Source organism: Euleptes europaea, chromosome 17, assembly GCF_029931775.1.
Source record: "Euleptes europaea isolate rEulEur1 chromosome 17, rEulEur1.hap1, whole genome shotgun sequence".
NCBI classification, from domain to species: domain Eukaryota; kingdom Metazoa; phylum Chordata; class Lepidosauria; order Squamata; family Sphaerodactylidae; genus Euleptes; species Euleptes europaea.
Genome location: NC_079328.1, coordinates 23,226,929 through 23,243,788, shown reverse-complemented (window position 1 = coordinate 23,243,788; position 16,860 = coordinate 23,226,929). Strand labels below are relative to the sequence as shown.

General features: G+C 45.7%; 1 protein-coding gene across 1 annotated transcript in view; it reads right to left on the bottom strand.

Moving 5' to 3' along the window:
* LOC130488609 (fatty acyl-CoA hydrolase precursor, medium chain-like) overlaps positions 1-16,860 on the bottom strand; it is a 32,244-nt gene that overhangs the window by 5,448 nt on the left and 9,936 nt on the right. Inside the window, exons 3-10 of the mRNA XM_056862240.1 lie at positions 15,110-15,239; positions 12,124-12,257; positions 9,245-9,398; positions 7,730-7,831; positions 5,481-5,576; positions 4,728-4,868; positions 2,972-3,052; positions 1,388-1,535 (exon numbers count right to left, since the gene is read on the bottom strand). Coding sequence (XP_056718218.1) covers positions 1,388-1,535; positions 2,972-3,052; positions 4,728-4,868; positions 5,481-5,576; positions 7,730-7,831; positions 9,245-9,398; positions 12,124-12,257; positions 15,110-15,239 — 986 coding nt within the window. The remainder of the gene's footprint in view (positions 1-1,387; positions 1,536-2,971; positions 3,053-4,727; positions 4,869-5,480; positions 5,577-7,729; positions 7,832-9,244; positions 9,399-12,123; positions 12,258-15,109; positions 15,240-16,860) is intronic.

The window sequence follows — 16,860 nt, the reverse complement described above, 5'->3', positions numbered from 1 at the left end:
AAACGCTTTTGATTTAATTTCAACATTTTGAAATATAGGTAACCAAAATAAGTTGCGTTAAAATACGTATGATATGATCACCTTTTTCTGTTTAGATTGGACCCCCTCCCTATGCCTATGTAACTGGGGTAGACCAGGATTTCCCAGCATGGTACCCATGGGCAGCAGGGTGCCTGCCAGTACTTTCCTTGACACCCACCAAGCTTTTCAGGAAATTGGTGGGGCCATTTTAAGGCACTGCTTGTTACTGCCTGTTTGCATTGAAATGAAAGGGGTTTTCCAGTGGAGGATCAAGAGAACTGGTAAGCACTTGGGCTTTTCCTGTGTCATTGGAACACAGGAAGGAAGGTGCTGCTGCAGTCGTCTTGTTTGGGGACTTCCTAGAGGCCCCTGGTTGGCCCCTGTGTGAACAGACTGCTGGACTTGATGGGCCTTGGTCTGATCCAGCAGGGCTTTTCTCATGTTCTTATCATATTAGGTGCTGTGGAACACAGGCAGGGTAATGCTGCTGCAGTCGTCCTGCTTGTGGGCTTCCTAGAGGCACCTGGTTGGCCAGTGTGTGAACAGACTGCTGGACTTGATGGGCCTTGATCTGATCCAGCAGGGCTTTCCTTTGTGTTCTTGTAAGCATGCCTATTATCTTAGGTGCTGTGGAACGCAGGCAGGATGGTGCTGCTGCAGTCGTCTTGTTTGTGGGCTTCCTAGAGGCACCTGGTTGGCCACTGTGTGAACAGACTGCTGGACTTGATGGGCCTTGGTCTGATCCAGCAGGGCTTTTCTTATGTTCTTATGTTCATTGTGGTTCCATTTCCCCTTCAGCCTTTCCTTCCTCCCAGGAGCTGCGAGGAGGGAGGTGTTTTGTTTGTCTCTGCCTCCTGCGGAAGCCATTTGGAGTTTGGCTCTACCCCTTGTGCCACCAAATGTGCCCACAAGGGTAGGGTAGACCTATAATAAAGGAACGATCTTCATTGAGAGTTTCCTCACAACGTGTCTAGTATGTCTTTATGGAAAAGATTCACATTTTGGCAGTGAAATCCAAAAGCGAAACCCGGGCGGTAACCGCACTTTGTATTCCCAGCAATGTATTATGAGTTTGAAAATGTTATAAAAAACATCGCTTTAAAAGGGTTTTTGGATACCACGGCTAATAAATGGTAGGAAGACGTCTTCACAGCTAAAGGGGCCAAACAAAGTGCGAACAGTATTTTTTATAATGTTTTCAAACTCTTAATACATCGGTGGGAATATGTAGAAAGTGCGAACAGTATTTTTTATAACATTTTCAAACTCTTAATACATCGCTGGGAATACAAGTGTGGTAACCCCCCCAGTGAGAATTTTGGCCAAAAGGTCTGCTTTGAGAGCTAGATTATTTTAGAAAGTTCACCTCTATAGATTCTAGCCATTTCAACAGCAGGAACCACAAAGATGGCATCTCCCATCATATCCTGGAAGCGATCTCGTATTTTGATACGATCTTCCGTGTCTCCCAGATACTTGTCCAATACCTTCTGCGTAGATTCAGGTGACAGCCCCTGCAATGAAAGGAAATGGCAGGCACTTTGAGGGCGTTTATAACATAGCGTATTTACAGTGTACGGCCTCATGGACTGGTCTAAAGTAGCAATGGCTTGGGGAAACGAGAGCCTTTGGTAATGTTTCTTCTTGACTGGGAGAACTGGTTTCAACGGTGCTAGTATAAACTCCATGAAAAGCTTTTTTGGGGAAATAATGTGCCACAATGCAGCCGCATCCCACAATTTAGGTATATTAAAGGTAAAGGTCCCCTGTGCAAGCCCCGGGTCATTCCTGACCCATGGGGTGATGTCACATCCCGACGTTTCCAAGGCAGACTTTGTTTGCGGGGTAGTTTGCCAGTGCCTTCCCCAGTCATCGTCCCTTTACCCCCAGCAAGCTGGGTACTCATTTGACCGACCTCGGAAGGATGGAAGGCTGAGTCAGCCTTGAGCCGGCTACCTGAAACAGACTTCCGTCGGGATCAAACTCTGGTGAGCAGAGCTTTTGACTGCAGTACTGCAGCTTAACACTCTGCGCCATGGGGCTCCTGTGAATTAAGCTGAGTTCTGTTACAGAATCAGATAGCCTTTATTGGCATAATATTGATGGTCACAAGGTCAGAGATAAACAGATAATACATATCTTGATTAAAATAGAGTTTGAATCTTAACCTTAACCACTTCTGCCAAAAACTCTGCCACCTTCACCGTAACATCAGTTGTAATGTCATTCAACAAGAATTGGCAAGTGGATGTTCTATAAGGGGCCATCCATTTGCTGATTAAGGGTAATTAATTTTTTTACAGGGTTCTTCATGTAAACGACAATCTAAGATAATGTGATGTAGGGCATCTGGCTCGCCCGTTCCACAAGGACATACCCTCTTGTTAAAGGGAGTCTTAGTAAATCTCCCATATAAAACCTTAGAGTGTTACAGGTAACTTTCCAAAGTGCTTTACTAGGCATCAGGATTTCTCCTTTCACTATCACCACTGTAAGGGTTGCCAGCTCCAGGTTGGGAAATTCCCGGTGATTTGGGGAGCAGAGGTTGTGGAAGGTGGACTTTTGGGAGAGACGGGAGCTCTGCATGGATGTGACGCCACAGAATCCACTTTCTAAAGCTGCCATTTTCTCCAGGGGAACTTATCTCTGTTGTCTAGAAATCAGTTGTAATTCTGGGAGATCTCTAGACACCACCTGGAGGCTGGCAACCGCATGACCACACCTTTGTGCACTTGTCCCCCTTATTTCCATTTTCACAGATTCGCAGCTAGACTCTGAAAGCCAAAGCAGACATAACATGATGCTGAGACACCTGTACGACTGGATCTCCCCAGAATTTTTTCAAAGGGGTTGTAATATTCCTAAAGACTTTCCAGGTATGTTGGTATTTGTATATAAACAAAACATCCTGTGATCTCAATAGTATATTGAGTATCTGCTTCTTTCTTACCAGCATGGTGGCCACAAGCTGAAACCCTGTAGTGGCGTTCTCCCGACTTATGCCATTTGATATATTTGGGAAATTCAGTATCTGTGTGTTAAAAAAAAGATTATTATTTTTTTGCATTTGACGTTGTTTAGTTTGAGATCGTGCCATTTTAACACCAGCAGAAGACGTAATGTAATACTCAAATAATGCATGGGCCTTTTAAAACCTGATAAGCATTTCTGGATCTGGTTGTTTTAACAATGCTATTTATGATTCATGTTTCATGTTCTGTTTATGTCTTTGTGACTGATTGTAGCAGCCTTTGGCCACATACAATGAATGCTACTACTACTACTCAAATAATGTGTGGGCAGAACAACTTTTATCTATGAATAGCTTTTGCAGAACTGCATACACACAAACACATGAAGCTGCCTTATATTGAACCAGACTAATACTGACCATCAAGGTCAGTATTGAAGAAGAAGAGTTGGTTTTTATATGCCAACTTTCTCTACCACTTAAGGAAGAATCAAACTGACTTAGATTGGCAGTGGCTCTTCAGGGTCTCAGGCAGAGGTCTTCTACATCACCTCCTACCTGATCCTTTTAACTAGAGATGCTAGGAATTAAACCAGGGGCCTTCTGCATGCCAAGCAGATGCTCTTCTGCTTGAGCCACAGCCCCTTAGCCTTGGATTTATCTTTTTTTGTTCAGTTGCTGCTGAAACCATATAGAATCATACAATCATACAATCATAGAGTTGGAAGGGACTGCCAGGGTCATCTAGTCCAACCCCCTGCACAATGCAGGAAATTCACAACTATCTCCCCCCCCCCACACACCCCTAGTGACCAGAAGATGTCCAAGATGCCTTCCCTCTCATCATCTGCCTAAGGTCACAGAATCAGCATTGCTGACAGATGGCTATCTAACCTTTTCTTAAAAACCTCCAGGGAAGGAGAGCTTACCACCTCCCGAGGAAGCCTGTTCCACTGAGGAACTGCTCTGTTAGAAATTTTTTCCTAATGTCTAGAGGATCTCTATACTTGAACCCATTTCCCACAGGGATGGACAAACCCGTCTGCCTTCTGGGGAGTTGGCAAAATCTATTTGACACCTTAAACTTGACTTGCTGCTGGTTTCACACCCCACCTCCTGTTCCCCTTTGCAAAGCTGCGGTTGATACATGGTTAACACAGGGTTGGACAGGAAATGGTATGGAAAGCAGTGGCAACACAGATTGTTGAGCTTCCTGCAAGACATTCCTGCAGGATATTCCCTGAGTCTGATCTATGTTAAGGCCGATTCACACATCATAAAGTCCTTGAGACTGCCAGATAATTTCCAGGCCTGTGCTGGTCCAATTCAGACTAGAACTGTGATGGGAAGAGGGGGGAGGGACTTCCCTCCCACAATGTTTTCCAAACCTGAAATGGCCCCAGGGAGCCACTATTTACCCAGTTGGGGACCTAGCCATCCACACACATTAACCTCTCCCAGTGGGACAAATAGCAGCTTCCTGGGGCCCTTTCAGGTTGAGAAAATGGCATGGGAGAGGAGAGGGAGGCTTAAGCCCTCGCCCTTTGGACCATGGTTCTGATCTGAATCAGGCCCCTTTGCTACTGGGAACTGAGCTCCCAGTAGGGGATTCTAGGCACACGTTTGATAGAAAGTCCTCATGGAGTCCACAAAGGCTTTATAACATGTGATTCATCCCCGGCACCTTTTTCAATAACATGGGACGTCACACAGAAGGAAGAAGGAAATGCCTTACTTGAAAGATGAGCCAACCATATTCATGGTTATTCACGCCAAGTAGATAGGGGACAAGGTTGAACTCCTTTGCAGCCAGAAGCTCTTTAGGTGCCTTTGGAAAGAACTTGCCGTCCACAACTGGATACGTGCTGGTAACTTCCTGTGTGTGTGTTTTTTTAAAAGGAAAATATTTTAAACCTATGCTTGCTTCCTATAGTTAGAACATTGCAAGACATTCATAGTTAGAATGAAGCAAAACTGAACTAGAACCACTTTTTATATGCAAAATCCAACAAATCCAGGTTGCTGCACAGGCCCAAACTAGCTGGCGAGCTTTATGCCAACGGCACAGCCAACTTTCAGGATCAGCGTCATGATTCCTATGCTTGCTCATGCGTAGCGTCTAGAGCAGCCTCAGCACCTTGTTAACCTACACCAGGTAGCTAGCAGCCATTGTTGACCTCTCCTCCATGCATCTTGATCCCTGTTTAAGGCTATCACTATGTCCTCTGGCTGTGAATCACACAATTCTCCATTGGCAGTGAATTCCACATGCTTGTGCCCACCACTACATTCGTTGGCAGTGAATCCCACAATTTAATAACATGTTGAATAAAGAAGTACTTCCTCTTTTTCATCCTGAATGTATTGCTCCCAAGCTTTAAATTAATGAATTAATTAATTAATTAATTAATTTAGCAAACAGGATCCAGCTTATTGTGTTCCTTTTGATTCGGTTGGCTTTTAGGACCCCTGCATGTCTTTTACCTACCTTCATCATAGGTATTAGCTCTTGTTCTGTTTTATTCCTTAAGCAACACACCAGTTCAGCACTGTTTGTTCCACAGCCGGAGACATTTGCTATTTCCTCCTTTGGTTAAGTTAAAAGGGAAAAAAAGACACGCAATTAAAGGCAATTGTGATAGGAACAATGAAGAATAGCCGTGACCCAACTGAGTGGTGATGGAAGAGGTTGGCCTGGGTTCACACATACAGTCTTAAATTGCTATTCTGAGTTTCAGTGGGTTTCCAGCCCAAACAACAGGTTATGGGGAGTATCACAAATGCTGCTAATCTGCCCTGCCTGCTATGTCTTGTGGTACTGGAAAGCGCTGTCAAGTCGCAGCCAACTTATGGCAACCCCATGGGGTTTTTGAGGCAAGAGAGGAACACAGATGGTTTGCCATTGCCTGCCTCTGCATAACAACCCTAGACTTCCTTGGTGGTCTCCCATCCGAGTACTAACCAGGGCCGACCTTGCTTAGCTTCCGAGATCTGACAAGATCAGGCTGGCTGGGCCATCCAGGGCAGGGCACCAGGTCTCCTAATAAGATGTAGTTGCGGGGAAGAAAGGAATGTGACATCCCCAACCCTACTGCAAATACCAACAGAGAAAGGGCTGGGGAAAGACAAGTGGCATAGTGGTTAGTGTCAAATGAGGATCTGGAAAGCTCAGGTTCAAATCCCCACTTTGCTATGGAAGTTCACTGGGTGGCCTTGGGCCAGACACTCGGTCTCCCCTAACTTGCCTCACAGGGTTGTTATTGTGAGGAGGAGGGGAATATTATATTGTAAGCCACTTTGGGTCCCCCCATTGGGGAGGAATGTGGGGCACATATACAAGGGGGTAATCCTTCAACCACTCTTCAGGTTGCGAAATTTTGTTTAGCAGCAATGAAAATTCGTCGCCTTAGAACAGTGCAATTGACAGATGTGTCCCAGCTGTAAGTCTTTTTAAAAATGTTTTAAAAATGTTTTAAGACTCGGACTGTAATTCTTTGATTGTAAGAATCTATTAGTCCATGCTTTCCGTTTTATCATGTTTTGACTGGCTGCCGCAAATAAATTATCTATCTCTACCTGTCTCTCTGTCTCTCTATCATATCTTTTAAGAAATTTAATTCACGTCATGCATTTTTTAAACCACACTAACTGCACTCGTACATCATCTCACAGCCTGCTGTTTGGGTCTCGGCCATTATCCCTTGCCAACTTTCATTCATAGCACACTAAAGGCCTCTAGCCCGCCTTTAAAACACCAGACATTAACTATCCTACCAAGCCTACCAACAAAGTTACATCTGCAGCACAGCAGCACAGAGGCAATAAGAAGAAGAAGAGTTGGTTTTTATATGCCGACTTTCTCTACTACTTAAGGGAGAATCAAACCAACTTACAATCACCTTCCCTTCCCCCCCCCCGCCCACAACAGACACCCTGTGGGGTAGGTGGGGTTGAGAGAGCTCTAAGAGAGCTGTGACTAGCCCAAAATCACCCAGCTGGCTTCATGAGGAAGAGTGGGGAATCAAACCCGGTTCTCCAGATTAAAGTCCACCGCTCCAAACCACTGCTCTTAGCCACTACACCACGCTGGCATTAATATATCACAAATGCAGGAGGGTGGGGAGAAGAAGGTAATATTCTCTTTGAAATTAATTTAGGATTCAAAGAGGCTTACATAAATTTAAAAACAAGTACCATCACAAAGTAGCATATATAAGGAAGCAGGCTAGTGTGATATGCATGGGCACTGTGTAAAAAGGGCAACGTGCAGATTTTCCATGCAGGTACAGCTTCCGTTCACCTGAACCAGACCGCTGTTGTTCCCTCATGGAAAGTCCACGCACTGTCCTTTTCACATTATATGGTGACTGTGTATATCAGGCGTATCACAGGAACCTGTGTGTTCCCGTGTTTCACAAACAGAAGGCCAGTGTATCCCCCGCAAAGGGCTTATGGGGTGTTACATGCACATCTTGGTAAATTACCACTTTAGTAAATGGTCCTCTGAATTTAACCATCACTTTTCCAACTCTGTTCAATCAGATTTCTCCCTAGAATCTAATAAAGAAATCCATTTTGCCTAGATCCCCCCCTCTCAAATGATAGGAAATGTTTGATTTTCCTACTGGACAATATTCCCTTGGAACTATTTTCGGTGGGTTTTCTCTACAGTAAGCCATTTCAGGAGGGTGCTATTCTGATCAGCACAATCCCAGCGTTAAACAACAGCGCACTTACTTTAGCAGGGGCTTCTGCCTGGAAAGTCATATCTGGAAACAGGACTACTCCACTTTGTGATACAGCTCTGTGAAACAAACCTTGGGATAACGGAGATAACATCTACAGGGGGAAAAGTATACAGAATAGGATGTATTAAAGATCTCAGGTGTCTGAATAATAAAGGCATCTGCGTTTCTCCAAGGAGGTGTAACTGCATCCTCTTGACCTGAGGAGGCCCAGGCAGTTGCTAAGGGCACTCCCCTTGGTAACCTTAAGGCTTTATTGGTTTTTGTAGGTTATCCGGGCTGTGTGACCGTGGTCTTGGTATTTTTCACAGCCCGGATAACCTACAAGAACCAATGAACTCTGACCGTGAAAGCTTTCGACAATATTAAGGCTTTATGTTTTGGTCTCATCTGGCACAATCATTTCCTTTGTGGCTCAGGCCCGCAAAAAACCTCATCTGAAAGTTTTGATAAAGGAGTATTACCTGACCTCTTCTAGCCTACTGGTTCAAGAAGGTGTCCTTGGTCTCCCCGCAGTTCTTCCCTTTGGATGGAGCCAGGATATCAATTTTTTTATTACGGTCAAAGACCAGCATAAAAAATAACATCTCAGAAGTAAATATAATAAATAAAACCAAGATACAGCATATTATATATAATTAAGTTACATTAAAGATGGAGCCAGGATAAATCCCGTTGTTTGGGACACTAGACCAAGTTCTTTAGTATGCTATATTCTTAATCCTGGGGACAAAGGGAGTTTTCTCAAAGTATTTTTTCATACAATGCATAGTTAAATTGTGGAACTCCTTGCCCCAGGATGTGGTGATGGCTGCCAACTTGGAGGGCTTTAAGAGGGGAGTGGACATATTCATGGAGGAAAGGGGTATTCATGGCTATTAGGTATGCTGCATACCTATACTCTCTAGTATCAGAGGAGCATGCCTATTATATTGGGTGCTGTGGAACACAGGCAGGATGGTGCTGCTGCAGTCTTGTTTGTGGCTTCCTAGAGGCACCTGGTTTGGCCACTGTGTGAACAGACTGCTGGACTTGATGGGCCTGGGTCTGATCCAGCAGAGCCTTTCTTATGTTCTTATGTTCTCTTTCAAACATTAACTTGCTATGGCTTTCCCATCCCTAGGAATCCTTGGAACCCTATTTCTGGGAATGGCTTAGCAGGGGTCCTCAACTTTGTTGAGCCTGTGGTCGTTTGGGGAATTCTGAGGACAGATCATGGGTACCATACCAAAACGGCCGTCGTGAATGCTAGGTCCAATCCCAAAAGGTTGGGAGGTTCCACAACTGTTAGGCAATCCCTAGCCTCCTCCTGTAATGGAGGCAGGAGTTTCCCAACGGCTGCTCCTTGGGGATGCCAACGTGAAGCCTGCTGGGCTCTTCGGAAGCAGCCCCAGCACCAATGAGGTTGAGGAAAGCTTTGGGGAAGAGATTTTTTTGCTTTGGGGAAAAGAAAGCACTACGATGCAGATGTAAAAGATCTCAATTCTACCATTGTAAGTATACCCACGTGAGCACCAACGCTATACCCTCCGGAAGACTCGCCGAATATGGTCACAGACTGGGGATCTCCTCCAAAGCTCCTAATGTTTTTCTGAACCCATCGGAGAGCTTCTGTTTGATCCAATAAGCCCCAGTTTCCAGGGGCATCTGCAGACCCAGTACTGAAAACAAGACAGGCACAGCCTATACAATCCAAGGAATGGAGAATCCACAGGACTGTTCACATGCATTTTTCTGCTGGTTAGAAACCAGCACCGGATGAGTATGAAAGGAAAACATTCAGCCCCCACCACATTCTTACTTCAGTTTCCGGCCAACGTGTCCCTGGGCCCTTCACAAGAATATCACCCTTTCCTGCCAACATGATACAGCTTCTCTTGTCCCTGGGCCCTTCACGAGAATATCACCCTCTACCATTTCTCATATACACCATGGTTAGCTTGTTGCCCCACTGTTCTCCTTCACTTCAGGCTTCCTGTATTTTTCCCTTGAGTCCCAATGGGGCTGCCTGGACTTTCAGGTTCTTGGCATTTTTTGTCCCCTTCCTACACAGCTTAAGAGCCCCGTGGCGCAGAGTGGTAAGCTGCAGTACTGCAGTCCAAGCTCTGCCCACGACCTGAGTGCGATCCCAACGGAAGTCGGCTTCAGGTAGCCGGCTCAAGGTCGGCTCAGCCTTCCATCCTGCTGAGGTCGGTAAAATGAGTACCCAGCTTGCTGGGGGTAAAGGAGAGATGACTGGGGAAGGCACTGGCAAACCACCCCATTGTCAAGAAGTTGAGACCTCTCAATTTCTTGGATTGCATGATTTTTTGGGTTCAGGCCTAGAAGCCTATGAATTTTGTGTTGTTGGGATTTTAGACCAGAAAAATAAGTTTCCTTTTGAAAACTGCTTCTGTGGAGGGAGTAAGCCCCAGCTGGTGCTAGTTAACCTTTCCCCTTTTTGGAATGCAAGGCGGTGCATTGCCATGGTAATTAAATGGTCAGCCATCATGACAATGTCCAGGTGCAGGTAGTTCTGCAGGCTTCCTCACCTGAACACATCTCTGAGTGAGTCAGCAATTCTGACCAAGCGATTAATTAACAGCTAAGTGCTTGCGTTTTCTCAATTGGCCTCTATGAGCTCATGCCACTGAGAAAACGAATATAAGGACAAACCAACCCTTGAGAAAACTATGCACGCTTTGGGGTACAGCAGGAGAGCTGTGCTGGCTGCATCACAACCCATTTGATTTTGGCCCTACGGGGAAACTCTGGTCAAGCTGACCTGCTTGGAGAAACCTTTGGACAACCTTTTGAAACTCTTGAATGCTGGAAGCATCTTTGGAAGTTGGTAACTATAAACCTGATGCAAGAAACCTTTGCCAATCCTTTTGAACCAAAAAGGTTTTTGAATGTATTAGCTAGTTATGCTAAATAGTTTGTTTTCTTGCTTAACACTTCATGACTTTTCTTTCCTGTAAACCAGCTTGAATCTTCTAAATAAATTGTTAGCCTTTAAATGGCTTGTGTCTGTGATTTTGGGATTCCAAGCCTAAATTCTAAGTGCCTTGTGTGAGTGTAAAACCACCTACCAAAAACCTAAGACATTTTGGGAGTGTAATCTTTCCCTGGCAGGTCTCAACCTTGCAGGGTAAGCGTTACACTCAATTTTGGAGTGAGTTGGGAGAGGATTGCCCTTATCTTCCCCCTGGAGCTCAACCTTTTGAAAGGGCTGGTGGCAGCTACTCCTTGGACTTGGGGCGAAAGCCTGGAGTTCAAGGTTTTGTCTTTTGGAAAACTTTTGACCAAACCAAAGCAGCCTCCAACTGGTGGAGACAGGTTGGGGAGCTCTTTGACACCCATAAACAAAGTCTGCCTAGGAAACGTCGGGATGTGACGTCACCCCATGGGTCAGGAATGACCCAGTGCTTGCACAGGGGACTTTTACCTACCTTTTTCCTACACAGCTTACACAATAGCCTCTGTGCTTGATCATAAAATGCCTCGCCCCCGCACTTATGTTTTCCTCTTTCACTTCCTTCACTAGAGTTGTCAATCACTGCCACATTGACCATAAACAGTTGGAACATTTCATGGCATCACAGCAGTATCACAGATAGACAAGCAAATAGTCAAGACACTTGTTATCTTACATCGACATATAGCCCCCCCATTTACCCAGTCTCATTTTCGCACCCCCAAAGAATTAAGGAGCAGAAGTAAAAATGGTCTTCACATAGTGACACTCGAGAAATCTCCCCTAGTCTTTATCATAGAGATGAGGCAAGGCAGTGTAGATTGTCACCCAAAAGTGATATCACATCCTCACTAAACTTTGCCTACTTCGCTACTGCCCCCCAAATCTCCCAGCATTTACTGAGGCAGCATTGGGAACCCTATCCACATGTCTCAGGAGGGTCTAACTAAATGTTAAACCTTTTGTGTGTCCTCCCCAGGTCCCACTAAGCAAACATGTGCTGGGAGTTTCCTGTTGAAACTTAGATTTTCAGGCTTGTGGAATGTCTATTTGGATTGGGATCACCGCATACAGGAAGAAAGTACTGAAGCCACCCCCAGTGCCAAATCATCCCATGGAGCTGTTGTTTCCCCCTCTGGGGATATTTACACATAGTTCACTGGTATATGTATAACCCATCTGTATCTATAGGTTTCCCCAAAGGGGCAAGCAGGTCCGTGTGGTTGGAAAATGCCACAGGGGGAGGCTTAAGCCCTCTACCCCTGGATGCCGCAGTCCCAATCCAAATCAGGCCGCAGGCAGCCGAATCTCAGTTTCAACAGGGAACTCCTAGAGTATATCTGCTCGACAGGACCCAGAGGGGACCCATAGCAAGAGGCCCACAATCCTGAAGAGAAGGAAAAGGTTTTCCTGGTCCCAAGCTGACTTACCTGAAGAATCCGAGGATGCCAAGCCTGTACTGAATCACTACAACTACCACACCTTCATATGCAGACAACGGTGATGCTTCATACAGAAAAGATCCCCCTATCTCCAGCCCTCCTCCGTGAATCCAAACCATCACCTGGAAAAAAACCAGACAAAAGGAACACAATTAAAAAAAACATTGCAATGTAGTGATAAAATACACGCACTGGACATATTCTGTTTTGTCCAACCACACAATTTACTTTTTAAAAGGTTCCATATGCAACCCAATGTTCAGCCTCATTAAAAAATATATTCCATTTTATTTGCTAAGGGAACTGCTTTTGTGTACTTTTTCTTATCAGGCAACACAGGTATTTGAACCCAGAACCTGGGGCCATCAGCTCCAAAGCCTTATTCTGTTTGCCAGCTGAGCTGCCTGCCTTGGGAGAGGGCTGCTGACTCTGGCCGTTTATGTATGGGAGTTTTACCTGAGGTTTGTTGCTTGCTGGACCCACACTTTCCTGTTGGGAATCTATGCACCAGCAGTCTCCAAGTTCAAATCAAGAAGCACTGGAGTCCCCGCCCCTTGAAATGCTGCTTTGTAATTGGCTGTAGTGCCTACTGTGAGTGCCCCCCCCAAAAAAAACAACTGCTGCAAAAAAATGCATTTTAAGAACAAAACCAAAGCCTCATTTTTAAAAATCTTTCTTCTGCTCAGAAGGAACGCCGAGGAAGCAGGAAGCATTTTAATCCCCGCCCCTTGACACGCTGCTTTGTAATTGGTTGTAGTTCTTTCTGTGAGAGAAACCAAGCTTGCGTGTCCTGCGCTTTGCCCATAGGCATGAGGATTTCACCCGGGCTGAGCTCAGGGGAGATGGAAAAATTGTTGGGTCTTAGATAGCGAGATTCGTTACATGTCAGACAGTCAAAGGGTTAATTAGCCAAATGGTCAGGAAGAGCAGATCGCCATTGCATTCGTGTCATATGGTCACGTAGGCAAAGTAATCTACATTTTACTGCTTTGGTATATCCTTTGTTTGAAAGAGAAACTGTATCCGTTACTTGTAAGTTACCAACCTGCAAGCATGGAGGAGCACATTCTCCCTGTGAGAATGGCTACTCCTGAGTAAGCGTAGTACCTGCTAGAGGAGTCTAGCAAGGCTAGGAAACTTAGCTATGTAGGAAGTTTATTGTTTAATCCATGTACCTTACCTCTGAGATTAGTTAGTAAAGAATTGATTTGATTAAGAAAACGACTCTGTGGTATTTTGTGTGTGACTAACCTTTATTTTCAATAAGCCAAAACCAAGATCCATCACTCTGAATGGTAGCAGATTAATTAATTAAGTTTCAGATCCTAACAAAAATAGGGTTAACAAAGAAACGGGAAGTTCTGGGATTTGTGAAGGCTGGCAGCAAGGTCATCTCTAATGGACGGAAAACTCATGCATAACTCCAAGGAACAACTGAGACGAACGTGAGCGAAAGTAGCCATGCATCAGCGTCCTTGTCTCCTCAAGATGGTCAGCGGAAGAAGTATACGTTGCCCAGGGGGATCCAATGGAAGCTTCTTGGATCAGCTGACTGAAGGATCCAATGAAACTTAGCCTGGAGGTATAAAGCTGCTGCGTCCAGGCTGGGCCCTTCCGTCTGAGCAACTTGTCCATGGTGTGAAGACTGTGCTTAGTCTGGTAATCCAGGTTCTTGCTGATTTAGCCCCCTTGACGATCTAGCCTTCTACTCAACCAAGGGACCTTGCTGTCCTCTTTGAAGCCTTGTCTTCAGGTTGCTACCCCGTTACAGAGTTTAAGCTTCTGCTTCCCCCACTTCATATCTCTCCATGCTTCTGACCCATTTTACTTTTCTCACTTTGGCCTTTTATCCGTGGGTTGTTTCTGTTGTGATCACACACACACCCCTCACTTTGCTTTCATTATGCACCTGTTTTCCAACCTTTAGAAGTCACTTTGCTCTCTCCTCCCGCATTTCCCCTGCATTTTCTGGATGCTGTTTCAGAAAGCGCGGGGAAAGAGCGAAGCGATTTCTAAAGGTCGGGAAAGATGTGCATAATGAAAACAAAGCCCCGAAGTAGTCTGGGGGGGTGATCGCCATGGAAACAACCCATGCATAAAAGGTCGGTCTTTGGCTGCTTCCAAATGGGGGTGCAAAAAGATGCTCCCACCATGGAAGTCGCACCAAGCAGGGGGCAGCAACCTACACACGCTTGTTACTATGCCCACCCCCTCTCCACCACTCTGCACCCCCTCTCCACCCCCTCTCCACCACTCTGCAGAAGTGCAGATGCCACAACAGTTGTGCTGCCCCCTTCCTGCAGCCTTACAGTCCCCGCCTTTCCCTTTTCTGAGCTGAGTCACACTTAAAGATACACCATCTGGGGTTCATCTGGGAACACTAAAAAGCTTCCCTCTTGAAGAAATGCAGAGCTTAGCACTGCCATTTTGAAGATGGGGGCTTAGTTCTGCCCCCCTCCTTGGACTGAGCATCCAAATGGCACTCTGTCTACAGCCACCCCACATTTCCTTCTTTGAATAGGATTAAAGGAAGTTTTCCTTCGGCCCAATTTAAAGGAGAAAGCCCCAGGAGACTCAACAGTCATGTTTGGAATGAATGACCACGACGTTGTGTGGAATATCTAAAAAAATGCATGGCATGCAGCATTCCCTTCCCCTTCCCACAACAGACACCCTGTGAGGTAGGTGGGGCTGAGAGAGTGTGACTAGCCCAAGGTCACCCAGCTGGCTTCATGTGTAAGAGTGGGGAAACAAATCCAGTTCACCAGATTAGCCTCCACCGCTCATGTGGAGGAGTGGGGAATCAAACCCGGTCTCCAGATCAGAGTCCACCGTTCCAAACCACCACTCTTAACCACTTCACCACGCTGGCTCTCTATTAGCAGGTGCTGTGGTACCCATCGGCACCAGTGTGTTTATATACAACATCTATTTATTTATTCCTACTATATCAGTGTAGAAGAATGTCACTTACAGGAAAATTTCCTTTTGTGTCCGGGGTGAAAACATTCAAATAAAGACAATCTTCAGACATTGTAATTTTAGGTAACATTATATTAGTTGATTTCTTAATGTTCTCATACCATTGCAAGTCTTGCAGACACCTGTACAACAAAAGTGAACAAGAGAGAGAGCAACAGTGAGAGACGCCAGTAAAATATCTGAATCTTCAGGAGATTAGACCTTGGATCATGACATTTTGGCAACCCATTTTGACATCTCAAGGTAGGGGGTGACATTTTATGTTTGTCTGCACTATAGATTTAAACCCACAAGCATTACCCTGGGAGGTAACTCCCAGAAGGGCAGCCAGGTTAGTCTCTAGCGGCAAAATACAAGAGTCCAATGACACCTTAAACAGTAAGAACATTTATTTCAACATAAGCTTTCATGAGTCAGAGCTCACTGATGTAAGTTTATGCAGGAATAAATTTTGTTAGTCTTTATGGCGTAGCTTAATTTTTCTTTTATTCCCCCAGGGAGGGGTAACCGAGAGGGCTTGGTGTCTACGAGTCAGTTCTCAGCTCCCTCACCAGACTGCAGTTCCTAGAATTATTTGGGGGAAGGGGAAAGCCATGATAGTTAAACTGGGAGCAAACCTGTACTGTTTAGCTGGCTCCAGGTGTCAGGTTATAGCTAAGGCCCCGAGTTCCAGGCAACAGAGTGGCATCAGGTAAGCGTTTACTGTACTCGGTGCAGCCACGCCCGACAGATTCCCCCAACAGCCTTTTATGCTTGACTACCACTAATTCAGTCTAGGGTTGCCAGGTCCTAACTCTCCTCCGGCAGGAGACTTTTAAGGGACATCTCGGGATCGCGTGGCAACGCATGGACACGCCGACTCACGTGTCCCGCCTTGGGAGAGGCCTTATGCCATTCAAACTCGTAGTTTGAGTGGCATGAGGCCACGGAAGTCCCGCCTCGCGAGAGGCCTGTGGTCGGCTGGCAAAGGGGCAAATTGCCGGGGGGTTGCAACCACTCATCTCCACTATTAGCCAACAGCTGCTTTCTGTTCTGGAGGCGAGCACTGCGTCTTCTCTCTCGCAACTCCATTTGCGGTCTCTTCCTACTTTGCTGCAAAGGTGTAGGTGATCTGGAAGGCCCAGGCACTGCTGCTTGCCCTTCATCGGCTGACTCAGGACTGAGGGGAGGCTGTACTTCCTTGCCCAGCTCTGTCTGAGCCCGTCTCTGGCTGGCTGCCTTCTGTTAGCTCTGGGTTGGCTACCCAGGGCCCCTCTTCCTCTGATGAGTCCTCACAGCCATCCAGTCCTGACTGACCCACGACAAAACCATTACTTGTTTTTACAGAGTACATACACCTTTGACTGCCTTTCCTTGTCCCAGTCCTCGGATGCTCTCATGTTAGGCTTTGTTTCCCCCCTCTTTTTAAAAACAAACAAACAAAGTTTTTAGGCTTTCTGGTATCAGTGGCAAACTGGAAATACCCACATGCTCAAAAGATTCACCCTTTAAAAGATGCTTAAGCATCACAAAAATGTTTTGGACAGGACAACTGGACAACAGGCCAGCGCTGTTAGATTAACATCGGAATAAATGTTATTTTATTTATTCACTTCATTTATACCCCACCTTTCTCCCCAAAGGGGACACAAAGTGGTGTACATCATTTTCCTCTCCTCTGTTGTATCCTCACAACAACCCCATGAGGTATGTTAGGCCGGGAGAGAATGACTGGCCCAAGGTCACCCAGTGAACTTCCATGGC